This window comes from Sceloporus occidentalis, unplaced genomic scaffold, assembly GCF_023333645.1.
Source record: "Sceloporus occidentalis isolate IW3139 unplaced genomic scaffold, rSceOcc1.0.p SCAF_44, whole genome shotgun sequence".
Lineage (NCBI taxonomy): Eukaryota > Metazoa > Chordata > Lepidosauria > Squamata > Phrynosomatidae > Sceloporus > Sceloporus occidentalis.
In genome coordinates this window covers 2,604,941-2,621,414 of record NW_028317024.1, presented here as the reverse complement: position 1 = coordinate 2,621,414, position 16,474 = coordinate 2,604,941, and the positions used below count along the sequence as shown (strand labels likewise).

The window sequence follows — 16,474 nt, the reverse complement described above, 5'->3', positions numbered from 1 at the left end:
CACCAGTCCACGGCAACACCGTATGGTCTCTGTAGATGTATTTCGGGGGCCATGTATGTGATTGTTCCGTAGTCTCCTGTAGTTTGTGCTGCTCCAAAAATGTTTTCTGCAACAAGACCAAAATCACAGATCTTGGCATGGCCCTCTCCGTCAAGCAAGATGTTTTCCGGCTTCAGGTCTCGGTGTATAACTCCGCGAGCGTGGAGGAACTGGATGCCGCAGATGATTTCAGCTGCATAAAATGCAGCTGTGGTCTCGGTGAGGCAGCCCACCCTCTTCATATATGACAGGAGGCTTCCACCAGCCATATACTCCATCACGAATAAGGCGCAGGTCTGTGTTTGGAAGCCTGCATATCCGTGGCACAGGAATGGGCTTTCCCGAGCCATCTCCAGGATTCTCCTCTCCTTCAGTAGGTACGGGGGCTTAATGGCTTTCTTGCGGATGATTTTGACCGCTACCATAGAATCTCTTCTAGGAACAGAAGCCAACATGACTTTTCCAAACCCCCCTTCACCCAGCACTGAATGGAAGGTGAAGCTGGAGGGAGTCATGGGGAGAAGGCTCCGAACTTTCTTCGCAGTATCGCCACTTTCCACCCAACTCCTGCGTCTTTTCATGGGAACCATTCCCCTTCTGCGCTCCTCCAGATGTTCCTCCGCATCTTCTTTCTCCTGCTGCCCCAGAATCTGGCTGTTTTTCTTGCTGTGTTTACACCGCTTTTTCTCATGTTCGGAGCTGTCTGTGCTGCTGCTTCGGTGTCTTTTTGTTCCCTTTGCCCTCAGACACAGGCTGCTCTCCTCCCTCTCATTAGCAGTACGCTTGGTCCTCTTCCTCGCTCTTCCTCTTTCTTCCTCGTTACTGCTACTCTCTTTCTTCCTTTTCAGGACAGGGTCTCTACTGGCCAAGTGCTCCTTGTTCTGGTTCTCACTCTTTTTGGCGGTGTTGGTGAAAGCTGTTTTCACTCTCTTGAAAAACGTCCTCACTTTTCCGGGGTAGCATCTCCTTACAATCCACCTCAGTCCATGGAGTAGACGACAGTTCTCCATAGCTCTGCTTTTAAAAGGCTCTCCTTTTAAATCGCCACAATCTCCGATGTCGTTGGTAACAACACTTCCAAGTTCGCTATCAATAGCTGCTTACAAGTGCCAAGCGCCCAACTACACTGAGTAAGCAGAGCAGCGCTCTGCGGATTTATAGCAGTGATGATGTCACAGACATGATGATGTCACAATGCACCACGAGGGTTCCGTGCTTCTGCTTTACTGCTTTATGGACGTAAACACTTTAGTGGATTTCTTTGAATTTATTGATAGGGCACTTTTGTATTTATCATATAAAATGAATTTAAATACTCCATAGAAATGATCCCCATCCTGCACGAAAACCCATAAATTATTTTCACGAGTTGTCCATTTGAAAGGACCAGATACTGTTTGATGACCAAACTACTTATGTAGGCCTACACCATACATCCAAAAAATCCTGGATTTGTAGGGCAGTCCCGATTTGCAGACCTAAGATCTTTAATCTCCTGTTTGTAATGTATTACTATTATTAAAGTAAAGTTTTATTTGGTTTGTTTTTAGGTGTCCGTGGCATCTGCATATTAGCCATTTGTATGTGTTCTGTCTCTGTTATTATAGACAATGTACTTGAGAAGCACCCAACTCCTTATCATACCGCATGTGGGGAACCATACAATGTCTTAGAGGGACATTTCAGTAAATGAGGAATTGGACTTTTAGATATTAAGGCTTTAGATCCAATGCCACTAATAATCAGCTCACGTGGAACAACATGAGATAAAACCCACTTTTCTTCCGTGCTAAACAGCCTTATTGTATATTGCACTTCCACGGTGAAAGTGCCGGCACCAGAAGTTGTCCATGCGTATCGCGCAGATGTCCCCCGCCGGCCCCGCTAGACACCAGGGAGACTGCATTGGTAAGTCTAGGGGGGGGGGGGCATATCTAGGGAGCAGACTGGCAGCATATCTAGGGGGGGCAGAGGGCAGTTTATCTGGAGGGGGCAGAGAGGCAGCATATCTCGGAGGGGGGCACAGTGACAGCATATCTCGGGGGGGCAGACTGGCAGCATATCTCGGAGGGGGGCAGAGTGACAGCATATCTCGGGGGGGCAGACTGGCAGCATATCTCGGGGGAGCAGAGTGACAGCGTATCTTGGGGAGCAGAGTGGCAGCATATCTGGGGAAGCAGAGTGACATATCTGCTGGAGCAGAGGGGCATATCTGGGGGCAAGGGGCATACCTATAAGTAAGGTGCATTAAAATGGCTATTGGTTTTCTGTTTGTATGTAACATATGTTGACTAACTGCAAAATAGATACCAAAAATGTTAAAATGCAGTGTGTTAGTTAGAATACTTTTTTACTATTCCACTAATGTGTATTTTTTCTAAAAATCTAAATTTTTCTTTAAAAAAGCACCTAGCTTTTAGGGCGCGGCCTATAATCGGGTGCGGCCTATAATCGAGCCAATACGTTAATATTTCTTATCATGAATATGGTGTAATAGGAAGTTTTGAAATAACTTCATCTTTGGCAGGTACACTAAAACTAATGATTAAACATACATGCTTGAGTCTTTATGGTGTAAAACACCCTTTGTCATGAAGGGGTTAACTGCTAAACTGTAGAAAGTGGTGCAGCACTGAATAAAGTTGTGTTTTTAAGTAGTATTGCCCCAATAAATACCATTTAACTGCAGTCCAGGGGGTAATATATGAAAATAAATACATGATTGGGGACGAAGAAAAAAAGCGGACTCCCAGATCCAAGCCAAATTTGTCGATAAACATTATATATAAAACATTATATATCGGCGCTTCGCCTGTTAGGAATGCATTTGGAATGAATATAAGACAAGGAAATGCTCTGACAAATTCATATTCTTATATTCGAGGTCGTCTTATTATCCAGCCTCAAATAGGAGTCTGACTTAGGGCTGCAACAACCAATCGATAAAATAGATTAGTTGAATCGATTTTATCAAATATAAAATGATCAAATGCTCTGAACAATACCCCTGGTTTTAAAATCCAACCTCAAAGGTCAGATTATGACACTAAGATCCCCGGATTCTCCTCTACGGCAGCCAGCGGGCATCTGTGCGATGTGGGTACACAGCCTCCACTGCTGCTGCTGGGGCTTCTATGATGGGGCACCGGAAGGTCACGCCGTCGCTCCACCATAGAAGCCCCGGCGGACGTGCCGGCAGCAGCGGAGGTTGTCTACGCGCATCGCACAGACATCCCCCGGCTGCTAGAGAAGAGTGTATACATATACACACACATGCACTTTATGGATACTAGTTCATATCAACATTAAATGCTAAAACCAAACAGGTCCAGAAGTATCCAAGACCTATATAATTAGTAGCCAAAGTGGCCCATGTACCACAGGGGTTAAAAACACATTTAACAATAAAAAAAAGATAGACCGAAACTTTTAGGGCGATTACTATCATGTTTTTTCATAAATCACAAATTTTACAACACAGCTGAAAACAATGTCTTTTATTTGGAAAACATAGTTTTCTTACATTTTATTAACCACAACCTGCACCCATCTGTACAGCAGAAGGTTAACGCAGAAGTCTCTGTGTTATTTGAGGCTTTTGAATTTGGATATCCTTCTTATCCTATCCGGTTGGATTGAGCACAAAAAAACAAAAAAAAGTGTTATGTATCCTACAGTAAAAGTTTGCATTTTATATAATCTTTCTAAATTTTAGACAATTTTAGTTGGCAATCACCTCTATGTATGAACTGACATTCTCTACTTTGATCCCAAGTGGCATATAGTCATGAATATGTGAATAGAGCGCACTCACGCGCACGCACGCTCTAATGGAAACTTGGACTTTTCCACAGGTGCCGATGGAAAGACATATGAAAAGAAATCTGTATCTAGTAAGGCACGAAGGATGATTTTAGGAAGCTCTGTTGTACACAGCCATGGGACAGCGCACGAGGTGAAGAACACATATAATGTGTAACTAGAACGGCTGTGCTAACTCCCGAGATGCTTTGTGTGTCGGCCCTGTGCTATTATCTTTCCCGTGACTTTGTTGATCAGGTCTACGGTTGCGAATCCCAGGGTTCTTCCTTGCTTTAAAACCTGAGCAGAGATGAGGACGGAGTCTCCGATTTTTGCAGCGTTCATGTACCTGTAACCAGAGAAACGAATAAAAAAAAAAAAAGCACTACTAAATCAAGAGAGATATGAAGTGTACAAGTATGTAATAAGAATTACCGTATTTACTCGAATATAAGACAAGTTTTGTTTTTTTAATATGTTGTAAACATGTGAAAGTGGGATTTGGGCCATAGTCTCCCAACTTCATACATGAAATGTCATGGGCTGCCTTTTCACAATTATTAAAAAGAAATGATCATCTTTATTATATATAAAGGTCAATTTAATGTGAAGAATATAAGTTATCACTCCTGGCCAAGTTTGCTTCACTGATACAGCTGCCTTTTTTAAAGCTGTGTTACAATTAGTATCATGCTATGCGCATACAAGCTTGCCACACAGGCTGATGCTCCAGTTCATGGAAAATCAAAGGGGCTTTGTTTGCATGCAGAATATTTTATATAGAAAACCTCTTTGGGGTAAGGGGAGGCTGAAAAGAACTGTTTTCAACATGGAAAAATTAAAGCACATCCAATCCACAGCGACGATCACAGATACCTACAGTACTAAGAAACACAAATATATGAAGAAGAAAAAAAAAAAATACAGGGCAATAAATCTGAACAGAAGATCATTCAGAAAATTCAGTAATCACCAAAATCTGTCTTTCCTTCTATTTCTCATGGGTAAAAAATAGGGGCTTCCTACCGGTTTAAGAGTGGAATAATGTGGCTAAAAAAATGAATGAACTGAGGTTACGTGTCAACAATTCTAATGCAAAGCTGCAGAAGTGGATCATCAGCACACATTCCATGGGTTGCTATGGTGATTGCATCCATTTTTATGCATTTTATTTCTGATGTAATGTTTCAATTATATATATAATATTGTATGCAGTTACTTTAGTTCCATGTTAGCTATTAAAACTGACTAAATACGCACGTTATATTCATATCTACGCTAACTCCTGGAGCGCCTCTCTCTGTATGCATGAGAGCAACAGTGGACACCATATCAACGAGGGTAGCCGTTAATCCTCCATGTAATGTTCCACCACGGTTTGTGTGCTCTTCTTCGACTTTCAGCTCACAGACCACTTTCCCGGGACTGGCTGAGACGAGCTCGAGCTGAAAGAAACCCAATAATAATGATCAGAGTGAACTGAACAGCTTAATGGACCTCTCTTGTACAACACCTCTGCCAGCGTCACCACCGCACAAACAATTCTCTAAAAGCAAAGACGTCGATGGACTATAGCGGGATCATGTGTGGCATATATACTGTGTTTTCATATACATATCTGATTGTATATGTGTCATGTACACCCACGTAATGTTATTAGCCATACCCGCTCTGTCAGGGATGCCTGAGGCTACTAGTCACTAAGTGACACAGAGCTTACTTGGTACCCTTACGAAAAATTACTGCAGTTTTTTCTGAAGTAATACTGCGGTTTGTAGAAAACTGCAGTTTTTTGGACATGAAAAAACTGCAATAGTGCACTTTTTTTTTTTTAATATTGCAAACCTACAGTTGTACTTCAATGAACTGCAGCTTTATTGCATTTGTACAAAAATAACTGCAGTACAGTGAAGTACAAATGCAGTAAAACTGCAGTAAATGTGCAGTAATACTGCAGTATTGCAGTTTTTTCATGTCCAAAAAACTGCAGTATTACTTCAGAAAAAACCGCAGTAATTTTTCATAAGGGATAGTTTTCTTCTTTATTTTAATACAGAGATCTCCATTTACTTTGATTTAATATATCATGGGTAAGCAATCAAAACGTCATGTACCGTGTGTTTTTGTGCGCCTTATTTCTAGATGTGTCCCTATTGACAGAAGTGTATTTTATTTAGTTTGCTGAACAGAGAAAATAAACAATATCTAACGCCAGGTGAGTTAAATGCGCCTGAAGTACACAAGATCAGGCAGGACCCCCCCACACACACTGCACCTGACACTTTAAGGTCACAACCAACCACCATAGAGGTTTCACATACACAACAGGCACAAACACACAAGACAACGACATTGGATTGCAAAATTGTGATTAGTACTCTGAAAGGTGGGGTGTAAACCTTCATGCGCTACCTTGCTCTACAAAGACGTGATCGTACTCACCATTCCAATTTACCCATAAATATATATATATATAATTATATACATATCTACGTCTCTCCATATATATTGATCCATGCTCGGTTTGGGGTTAATCTACGGATTAAATTACGCAATACTAATATATATGTAGATTATTAATTTCATTGACTATTTAAATAGACTATTTACCTTGTTCAATACTCGATCAAACCCAGGTCCATCGCCTACTGCTTTCATCACCGCCCGCAAACTGTTCGTACACAGAGATCTCATGATCCCCGTATGCTGGGACACCAGCGACAGTCCATTCCGGCGCAATAGTCCCGCTTGCATTGAAAAGCACGAAAAACCTGCAACAATCTAAAACTCGTCAGCCGGTAACTGTCAATGCAGGCGACCTTAAGCAGTTTCTTGCCCTTCCTCTGAAATCTAAGCACAAGAGACACAACGCAGCCCTGCGCTATACGCTCATTTTGTGAATCTTATCGTGTACATCTAAAGCGATCATAAACAGCACTTTACGTAAGCACACTGCCTTCGCCAGTTAGAATGACTGTGTATTCTTTTTAAAGGTTGGCCATTCCCAATAAATGTCACAATGAGATCAGTGCAGTTACTCAACAAACAGGTTATACGCAGCCATCTTTACTAAGGGCATTTAATCTGGCGTGGCTTTTCTATATCAGCCGTACTTATTCCACCTCAAAGTGTAATTCTTACACTATAGAGACCTTACTGTATGTATTATGTTTATTATTCAGTAGCTTTTAAACTAGTTTGGGTTGCACTATACGATGGCGCTTGGCTGTGACGTTACCAGTATGCTCCCACTCGTGTAAACTCGATTGATTCTCGCTACCAATGAAAAAGAGGGTAAGGAAAGCCGGGATTGGTCGGTTTTCCATTGGTGAACGCGGGAATTGGTGTTGGAAGTGTCACTGAGCTCCGTGGTCAGGTGGGTGGAGTTCCGCCCGCTAGCTGTATTGAGTCTAGTCTAGGGATGGACGCAGAAGATGCGCAGCAAGCCGGGGAGAGAGATGAGGACCGCCTGAGTAGCGAGAGGAACCAAAAATGCCTGGAGTTCGCCAATATCGCGGGCTGCGACCGGGCGGTGGCTCAGTGCTTCCTGGCAGAGAATGACTGGGAGATGGAAGTATGAGGGTCTGGCATTATAACCTGCGGAGGAGCCCAATGCCTTCCGAGATAACGGCTCTGAAGCCAATAGTTTCGCATTGATGGCTGTGTCACAAGTGACACAACTAGCTGGCGCGGGTTAAAACTACCAGAGCATGATGGGAGTTGTAGTCCAGATATCCCCAGTAGTTCATTAACAGCAAGGGTTAGACTACATTTTTGTGGTGGATTAATAATATTAAAAAAAAATAAAAAAAAAAAAATATATATATAATATCAATCACCAGTTAAATAGATTAAGGCACTAATTTCACATATATTGCAATATATATATATATATATTTTATTTGTCTGTAAAATACTCTGTGTTTATTGGTTGCGTATATGGTTGCCGCATCACTTCTTTTAATTCCACACGACTAGTAGGTTAATGTATCGCCGTGCTTGCCGATCCTGGGCCTATGTACCCAGTATAGTGCTGCGTTAAGCCAGGAAACTTCCTATGTGCGCATTAATTGAGCAAATGCATTAATTAAGCCAAATGTGGGACTGGAGCTTCTTTAAGCCCAAATAATACCCAAATACATTTCTAGATGGCACTTGGAGGGACCTTTTCTGGGCTTTCAATAGCACTTTGGTGAATAGAGGGGATTTTAGTGAAATGCAGAGTTTTGCTTACTCTGCTGAATTTGTATTTTGGATCAAAATACAGCATTACGGACTTTGTTCAGAGGACTGCAAAATGGCAAAACCCTTTGCCGGAAATAATGGGCCTGGCAAACTCTTGCCCTGTTCAGATATTTTTGCTTGGAACACTTAACTGTCGTTGTTTAACAAGAAAGCGGTTACTGATTGGTTGTTGCCATCACAAACACAAAAACCCTCAAAAGCTTTGGTGTTGTACTTGTGTGAATTTGATGGCGCTATATACCGGTATATAATAAATAATCCTTAAGAGAAGATAATAAAATGACAAATGCATTATGGTCTATTTGCACAAGATAGCAGTTAGTTAACTCCTTAAGGACCAGGGGTTTTTACTAGGTCTCTAATGTCCCATAACGTCGCTCTCACTCAATGTACGCACACAAAATATATATTTTTATTCGGCTTCTTTTGAAGACATATTCATAAATGTGCCGTTTTACGCTTGTACACAGCTAGAGCCAATAGGGGAAAAATACCTGAATTGTCCTGAAACTGCCCTCTATGGCCGATGTACATCTATTTTATCCGTTATAGGGCAAATATTACAAGCTGCACGTCACTTTTTCTTTTTGAAATTTAACATGGTGGAGCTCAATTTTAGCGCAAATTTCTTGGTTCGCCAAATCCCCGTGATGTAGGGCATATGTCAAGGACCATTTCTTATGATGTATCCTCTCACTGGTCCCTAAGGGGTTAAAGTCACTGAATGAATCTGCGGGTGCTATGGAAATAAATGTATCGTTATAGAAATGTTAAATTGCTCCAATAGCTCGAGCGCTGATCTGGTTTCTGTTCCCAGAGGGCAATAAATTCATACTTTGACCCTGCGGTGGAGCCGGTTTCACGAGACGAAGGCACAGCTGAAGGGACAGATCCTTCTTTAAAACAGACAATGCCTGCAACATCTGAGTCGTGGCAAGTTCTTTTTTTTTTTTCTTCCCTTAGATTTCCCTAACAATGTATTTTACACACTATTTTTTTCATCCTACCCTGCTACAAAAAAAAGAGAAAATACAAATTCCATATGAATGTAACCTAGTATTTGTTGCGTGCCAACTCCCTTAATGCTTAGCCGCCCTGACTGTAAGGGCTGACTGGGGATATTGGCAGCTGCATTATTTATCATGGAATTTAATATGCAATAAGTCTGGTTATACATCTCCTCTAACACAATACACTGTCCTTGTGTTTGCGAACATTATGTTTACAGAACCCATGTCCCCAGACCTTATTTCAGAACCTCTTAACAGCACTTTTTGCCTCAATCCAAGAAAATCAATGATGTCATTAAGAGTATTTTTTATTTTTATGGTTTCTGGATCTTAACACAACAACAACATAATCAAATTTACAGCGCTACATTGAGTGGTTAAAGCTGAGTGCTTTTAACTTGCTAATGTAACAATAAAGGTTGCAAAAGAATTATATATTATAAGTTATTATAAATGATGCCTCTAACTGACTTTCCCCTTTTCTGTCTCGGTGTCTGCCAGTAGTTGGTAATTACATTTCCGTTTCACTATCCTAGCATTGACTTGACTGGCGAGGAGTCGGTTGTCGGCTGCGCAAAGCCCCGCGAGGGATCTGTGGCTCAGAGCTCAGAGGACGATAGTCACTTTTCCTTTTTGACTTGGAACATAGACGGCCTCGATGAGTCAAACCTTCAGGAAAGAGCACGTGGCGTGTGCTCTTATTTGGCCCTGTAAGTATATTTATTTTGTTTCATGGTTTGCTGTCTTGTGAGACTTTTTATTTGAACTGATATTTTTGCATAAACCTGCCCATAAGGCGCTAACAGCTCGCAGGATGCACGACTTCAACCTGATTTGCAGCATTTGTAGGTCAACGAGTAAGGGAGAGCTACCCTTTGGATGCATTTATGTATAATTATTAGATGACAATTTTTGGTTAATTTGAAAGAGTGGATTATCCCTAACAGCACTTTTACCTCTTGTGTAATACACCCTAACTCCCCCTAAGTTTCTGTGCGTCAGATTGTTATATTACATTACTTGTTAACTTCGATTACAGATACAAATTTATTGCCTGCCCCTGTTAGATTAAACCCCTTTTATTTGTAACACTTTTTATTTATTAGCGTTTCATGTTAACCCAGGTACAGTCCAGACATCGTCTTTTTGCAAGAAGTTATTCCACCTTACTACGAATACCTGAAAAAGCGAGCGGTCAGCTACCAAATCATCCCAGGTAGTTTTTAACCCTTTTATGAGATGCATTTTTTTCAAAGTTTTTACAGTTTGAATTGGAACAATAAAGCTAAATCTTTTTTTATTTGTCTATCCCGGGAGGCACTTGGCTTTGAAGAATTTTATACAAACAGTAAACTATTACTTATTACTAAGTACCAGTAAAGAGTTTTCTCCCCAACCTTTGTACAATGATTACACAATCCTTAGTTAATACAGTAAGCTTTGTACAATTGTTCCATTAAGAGATTACATGACTGAAGTCCTTTACTTACCTCCCGATGCTTACTTCCTCCTGCACACCTTTTTACGGCGGTACTGAGCTAGTCTCTGATCCTTACTTAAAAGTAAGGATTCAAATTAATGTTTACCTAATCACTTTCCCAAAGGGGAGCTCCTACCAGGATTTTTATTACGTCTATCACATGGTCACATCAAATAATGTTGTCATTGTAAAACGGTTCTGTTTTTTTAGGACAGAACATATTCAGAGAGCTGTGTACTTCTCATGTAATGGCATTTGCAGGTTTTATTATTATTATTATTGTTTTATATAGCGTCATCAAATTCCGTAGCGCTGTACAATGGGTAGACAGGACATAGCAAGTAGTATGTAACATAACAAATTGACTAACAGAGACAACAGGTGAGGAGGGCCCTGGTCAAACCAGCTTACAATGCTTTACCTATTGTCAGATTACTCTTCATGCGTTACTCTATTTCTGTTTCAGGCAGCGAAGATGGTTATTTTACAGCTATAATGCTTAAAAAATCCAGAGTGAAGTTAATCAGCCAAGAAATAGTTTCCTTCCCAAACACATGCATGATGAGGAACGTGCTAATAGCAAATGTAAGTTTTTAAATGTCATTTACTTGGTCTGACAGCAGGGACGTCTCGTCGTTTGTTGCCCCAAAAACGGAAAGCATCGGTGTGTACACCTCTTGCGCATGCCCTGTAATCAATGGAAGCAGCAGCAGCAGCAGCCGATTATATGCATGCTAGCTAAGCGCAGTTAGTTGCAGCTACTAGTGTTCATTTCAATGGAGCATGATGTGCAAGAAGGGCAAATACAAATGTTTCCTGCATTCAGTAGAGAAGGGTGGAGGTGGAATTAAATGAGGCAGAAGTCATGTAATTGGTTTGCTTCCTGCTCATGTATGCAGCAATCTCTTTCGAGACCTGACCATGCGCATAGAGGCACTGCAAATGTACGTCAGGATTCTGATGAATCCCTCATTGTATGTGCCTGCACAAAAAAAGTACCATGCTTTAAAGTGCTTATAATGGCTTGGCAACTTTAATGATGGGACCTGTGTAGACAGTGGGTTAATTAACACTGAATAAATGCACGCTTGCATACAGTTAACATGCCATATACCCTACTAACCATATATATTATTCATGGGAATCTATGGAGGGTATAATGTAGTCTCTGTATACTTCAATCTGACCTTTTTTCTTCCTTAAGAATTAACTGAGTACAGTTCTGTCACTATACGTATCTTCCATGTATTGAAGTAGCTGAAAAGAAAATACTCCAGAGGAAAAACTCGAGCTATAGGGATTTAGAACATCCTGTGGCTTGTTTTTTACTTTTTCATTTTTTCCCTACTAATTTTGCCTACTTGTGTTTCTCACAAAGGTTAACCTTTGTGGCAGTCATATCTGCCTCATAACGTCTCATCTGGAGAGCACCAAAGACCACACGAAGGAACGCCTCGATCAGCTGCGCGTTGTTTTAAAGAAGATACTGGATGCTCCTCCATCAGCTACAGTAATTTTTGGTGGGGATACAAACTTGAGAGACTCTGAGGTGAGAACTGATATGGGGTCTGGTATCTCCCAATCCCTTGTCTTTGAAGATCTTAAAGGATAGTATTTGCAGACCAGGACTCCTTCTTTTTTTTTTTTTTTTTTTCTTCTTCATTTTATATACATATGTATGTATTAAATACATATTATAATTCAGTAGGACACAGTTGATATAAAATAGTTAATCATTAAGTTTTTTTTCCTTGCAGGTTGCAAAGATTGGAGGCCTGCCAAGTAACATTGTGGATGTTTGGGAATTTTTGGGTAAACCTGAGCACTGTCGGTATACTTGGGACACTAAAGTGAACAATAATTTGCGTGCCCCGTACACATGTAGACTTCGTTTTGACCGGATACTATATAGGACAGCTAATGATGGTAGTCAGGTGATCCCTCAATCTCTCGACCTTGTTGGCCTTGAAAAACTAGACTGTGGCAGGTATCCAAGTGATCACTGGGGCCTGTTGTGCGACTTCCAAGTGATATTATAAAATTAAAATTCAGTTGTGTATAATTTTAAATATTTAACTGATTGTTTTATTACAGAATTTTTACCTACAGAGCTTGTTTTCTCTCTCCCTCTCTCCCCTTGTTGATGATGATTTTATCTGTAAGCTTCCTAATTATTGTGGATAGTTACTTGATTTATATCCAAATATAGCTGTATGTAGAGAAATATTAAAAATTGTATTAAACAATGTTTGCCTATAGCCTACACAAGTGTGCAAAGTGATATGATTGGATCCAGCAAAATGGTTAATAATGCACATCTGCGTGCACTTACCTGAGGTTGAGAAAACCCCCAAAAAGATACTTAGAGAGAAATCATTATAAAATACAGGGAAGACATCAAGAGACCAGATCCCTCAGACCTTTTAAAAGAAAAAAGGTAGGAGTTGAAATTGCGCCACAAGACTGTAACACAGTACTTGAAAACAGGCAATTGCAGAAGGGCATTACAAGAAAGTAATCACTCAAAAAAACACTAGGTTTGTGAGTAACCTTTAACCTTTTGATGACAATAGATGTGCCAGGCATGTCACAGAAACCCCCCCCCATTTGGTGTTGCTGAAATGCCTTGATATTGAGGCATTCAGTGACACAGAAAACCCGCGCAAGCATGTACTGTGACTCCTCTCCAGAGAGGTCACAAGCGCCATAGTGAGCTATTTTGCATGATGGTGGCGCCCATTAAAAAAACAAGTTCCTAAGAGGGTCTCTCTAGAGCTCCTCTTGCAGGTTGAATACAGGTACTGCATTCAACCATGCAAGTTAATGGAGCCCAGCTGATTAATCACATTGTGATTAGTAAAGTAAGTAAAGAATTAGTGCATGGAAAGAGTTAAAATACCACCATTTGAAACATTATCAAACATACTGGATATGGCTTGATCGGAGGAAGTTAAACTCACTGACTTAAAAAATGACTCAAATAGGACACTAGAGCGGTATGGTTTTGAAAAGGCAATATGCTACTTGTACTTATTTCCTATAACCATAAAAATATTGGGTATTTCTAAACTCAGGACAAATAGTAGAATCTATTTAGTAGTTTTTTTTTATTAGTAAAAATCTTTTGAAATAGATGTCAGAAAGTATTTTTTTCAATTTTCTTATGTGATAGATTTTCTTATAGTAAATTATATGATCAAAATAATGGTATCTTAAAAAAAAAAAAAAAAAAAATAAAATAAACCTTGTCTTGAAAAAACCGCACAAAATGAATGTGTGGGTACACTAAATGAGAGAGAAGACAACTTACAACTAAAGATGAGTACTGCGGAAATATTAAAACAGCTGTTGTCACGAAGGGTACTAAAAGAAAAAACAGCCCTGCCCTTAAGGGGTTAGAGGACACTAATATTTTTTTTCGATTATTTTCAATAAAAATTGGTGCTTGGTAACGAAAGCATTTAAGAAGTTTGCATAGGAGTTTTGTTAGGGTTTTTTAATAATGACATATGTTCTATGTTACTGTCAAGGACTGTGCGTTATCAGAATACTCGCATATCAGCGCTGACGTGTTGTCTCCTGTGTTATTTCAAACTCACAGTTGCTTGATCTCATCAAAATTATCGGTATTGCACACCTTTCTCATATGATGGGAAACAGTTTCTGTGCAGAGAAGTTTCTTCCTTTTCACTCAACAAGAAATTCTAAAAAAAAAAAAGAATTCCTTCTCCTGTAATCAGAAGGTGATACTTGTGGTTGGGGAAAGATAAGAGCTATTCAGCAAGGCTCTTGAATTTGATCCATCATTCATGAAATCTAAACATGTTCTGTTAGTCCCAATGTACAGTATGTTTTCTTTGAATTCAGAGAAAATAAATTGGAGTTACTGTTCTGAAGGACAGGTTCTGTTTCCTCTTCAAGACAAATTTTGGTGGATTTCTTAATTTATCTTCCTATGCCCATCTCCCTACACCTCTGTATGGTGTCTACTATTTACAGGGTCTTTGAAACCAAGACATATGAACACACGGTATTTTCATGAAAGCAACATGGTCTCCTTTTCACACCCTGTAACATATTACAAGCTTTAGTTTAGCTGATGTCACAAGTGTTCGGTTGGGGACTAATGTCTGTCAACCACCTTTTGTAATGCCCGCTTCTAATGCTGTGCTTGAACCCTGCCATCTAGACTGTAAAGGAGAAGAGGTCTTTTTACATCTTTATTCTATCACTATCTTGATCACAGTATTTATTAACACGGTCATAATTGATTTCCCTTTTGTACAAAATTTGGGCTGGACGTGGGGATGGCGAGGTGGCCCTGACACTTTACGACCCACAGCCACCTCCTAATCTATGTGTGGCTGAAGTTTGGATCCGCGCGCCCGCACTTTATGCTCACTTAGCGTGAGGCCGGGCGTTTCCAGTGGTGGCACACAGTACATCAGGTGAGTGTAGGGCACTAATGGTCAGTTGGCCAGTCTGCACCCGGCTAGTGAGCAAGGTTTTACCAATACTTTTTGGGGATAATTTGACATATATATATATATAACAACTCATGCAGCTCACTAAGGTAATTGTGTATGAGGTACAAAATTGAATTCCAAAATACATTCCTGCTGATTCTATTCACATGATTGTGATTGTCAGGACCTTAGAATGTGATGCACTCATACCCTGCAAACATTCTGACCTCTTAGAATAGAGGGGTGTCAGGGGACATCAGGCTCCCAAAGAGGGGCTGTCCCTCCTAATAATTACCTTATGTAGATGGTTACAGTTTAACCATTTGATGCTTACCAGTTGCCCCCAATGCGTTTAGCTGGGTGTCCAGCTCCCTCCCCCCTTCCATGTCGTAAGCCTTCTTTTATTCATTGATTGCTGTGGCTGGTGGATCCTGGAAACTGAGCCAGGGGATCCACACCAAATGATCGCTCACACAGCCCGAGCAGCACCGACTAACACACAAAGCGTGCCCTCCGCCGGCCCCACCTCCTTCTCCAACATCAGCAGCCGCCCGTCCGCTCCCCGGACCTCCTCCCCATCCAGGAGCAGGAGGGACACGGCGATCAGGTGAGAAGCACACCGGCCTCCGGTAATCGGCACACAGCCAGCCCCCACCCCCTTCGCCACGGTCTGAAACCAGGTAGGGAATGAACAGCCTGCCAACACCCACTCGTGTTTTTCTTATTCATGTCTGATCTTCAGGGTTACAATGATCCGACTCCTCATTGCTATAAGGCAGCCCTAATAGATGCCGTTTTAAGATCGTGCTGATTGTGATGGCTGGGCTGGTGGATGTGGTTCGGTCCTGCAGCCGGGAAACGCATTCATTCTTTCTTTCTTTCATTCATTCTTACATCGAACTATGGCAGTCAGTATATCAAGCCCTTTCCCGGCAGCCACAAGACTATGTCAGATGGCTGTCTTTATTATGTTATGCTGTCACCAGCACAGGCATGTGTCACTGGTGCTTAACCCATTGAGGAGAGATGGTTACATCCAGATTTATTCTTTTTTACTAATATGTTTCTGCTCTCTGTGAGTTTCAGGGGATAGCATTTACATTCATTTACAGAGAATATATCACCCTTGTTGGAAGGCTAAAAAAATCAATGGAGTGAACTTACTAGAAATCTTACATTAGCAGGTGTGATGGGACATCTTGGCAACTACAGTAAAGGATACTGGACTAGATGTCCCATGTTCAGAACGCATATCCATAAGCTTTGTCACACTTTACCTATCATCAGCATCTTCTGCCTCTCAGTTTAGATCCCGTAAAATAAATAGCATTATTTTACCAGGATTTAGTCAATAAACACTCTGCGTTTAACTGCGTTTATCCCAATTAACCGGGATTTTAAAGACATCAATGATCACCTATATGTAATGCATT

General features: G+C 40.8%; 2 protein-coding genes across 2 annotated transcripts; one reads left to right on the top strand and one right to left on the bottom strand.

Moving 5' to 3' along the window:
* Window positions 1–4,032: 4,032 nt before the first annotated feature.
* On the bottom strand, window positions 4,033–6,534 carry LOC149289582 (acyl-coenzyme A thioesterase 13-like). Its single transcript, XM_089490472.1, has 3 exons — window positions 6,451–6,534; window positions 5,101–5,285; window positions 4,033–4,189 (listed from the first exon to the last, which is right to left on the bottom strand). The coding sequence occupies exons 1-3, from the start codon at window positions 6,532–6,534 to the stop codon at window positions 4,033–4,035; spliced, it is 426 nt and encodes a 141-aa protein (XP_089346598.1).
* A 727-nt stretch (window positions 6,535–7,261) lies between these two features.
* On the top strand, window positions 7,262–12,614 carry LOC149289581 (tyrosyl-DNA phosphodiesterase 2-like). The gene is made up of 7 exons (XM_089490405.1): window positions 7,262–7,414; window positions 8,903–9,018; window positions 9,632–9,805; window positions 10,220–10,311; window positions 11,042–11,160; window positions 11,954–12,124; window positions 12,333–12,614. Exons 1-7 carry the CDS (start codon window positions 7,262–7,264, stop codon window positions 12,612–12,614), a joined length of 1,107 nt encoding a protein of 368 aa, XP_089346531.1.
* The last annotated feature ends 3,860 nt before the right edge of the window (window positions 12,615–16,474 follow it).

Bases quoted from the DNA above. Each gene is read 5' to 3' on its own strand.
- LOC149289582 (XM_089490472.1), bottom strand. From the start codon at position 6,534: ATGAGATCTCTGTGTACGAACAGTTTGCGGGCGGTGATGAAAGCAGTA. The intron at 5,286-6,450 runs GTAAATAGTCTA...GGTTTCTTTCAG, and splicing joins TTGATCGAGTATTGAACAAG to CTCGAGCTCGTCTCAGCCAG. The intron at 4,190-5,100 runs GTGCGTATTTAG...CTCTGGTTACAG, and splicing joins AGCGTAGATATGAATATAAC to GTACATGAACGCTGCAAAAA.
- LOC149289581 (XM_089490405.1), top strand. From the start codon at position 7,262: ATGGACGCAGAAGATGCGCAGCAAGCCGGGGAGAGAGATGAGGACCGC. The intron at 10,312-11,041 runs GTAGTTTTTAAC...TTTCTGTTTCAG, and splicing joins CAGCTACCAAATCATCCCAG to GCAGCGAAGATGGTTATTTT. The intron at 11,161-11,953 runs GTAAGTTTTTAA...TTTCTCACAAAG, and splicing joins GGAACGTGCTAATAGCAAAT to GTTAACCTTTGTGGCAGTCA.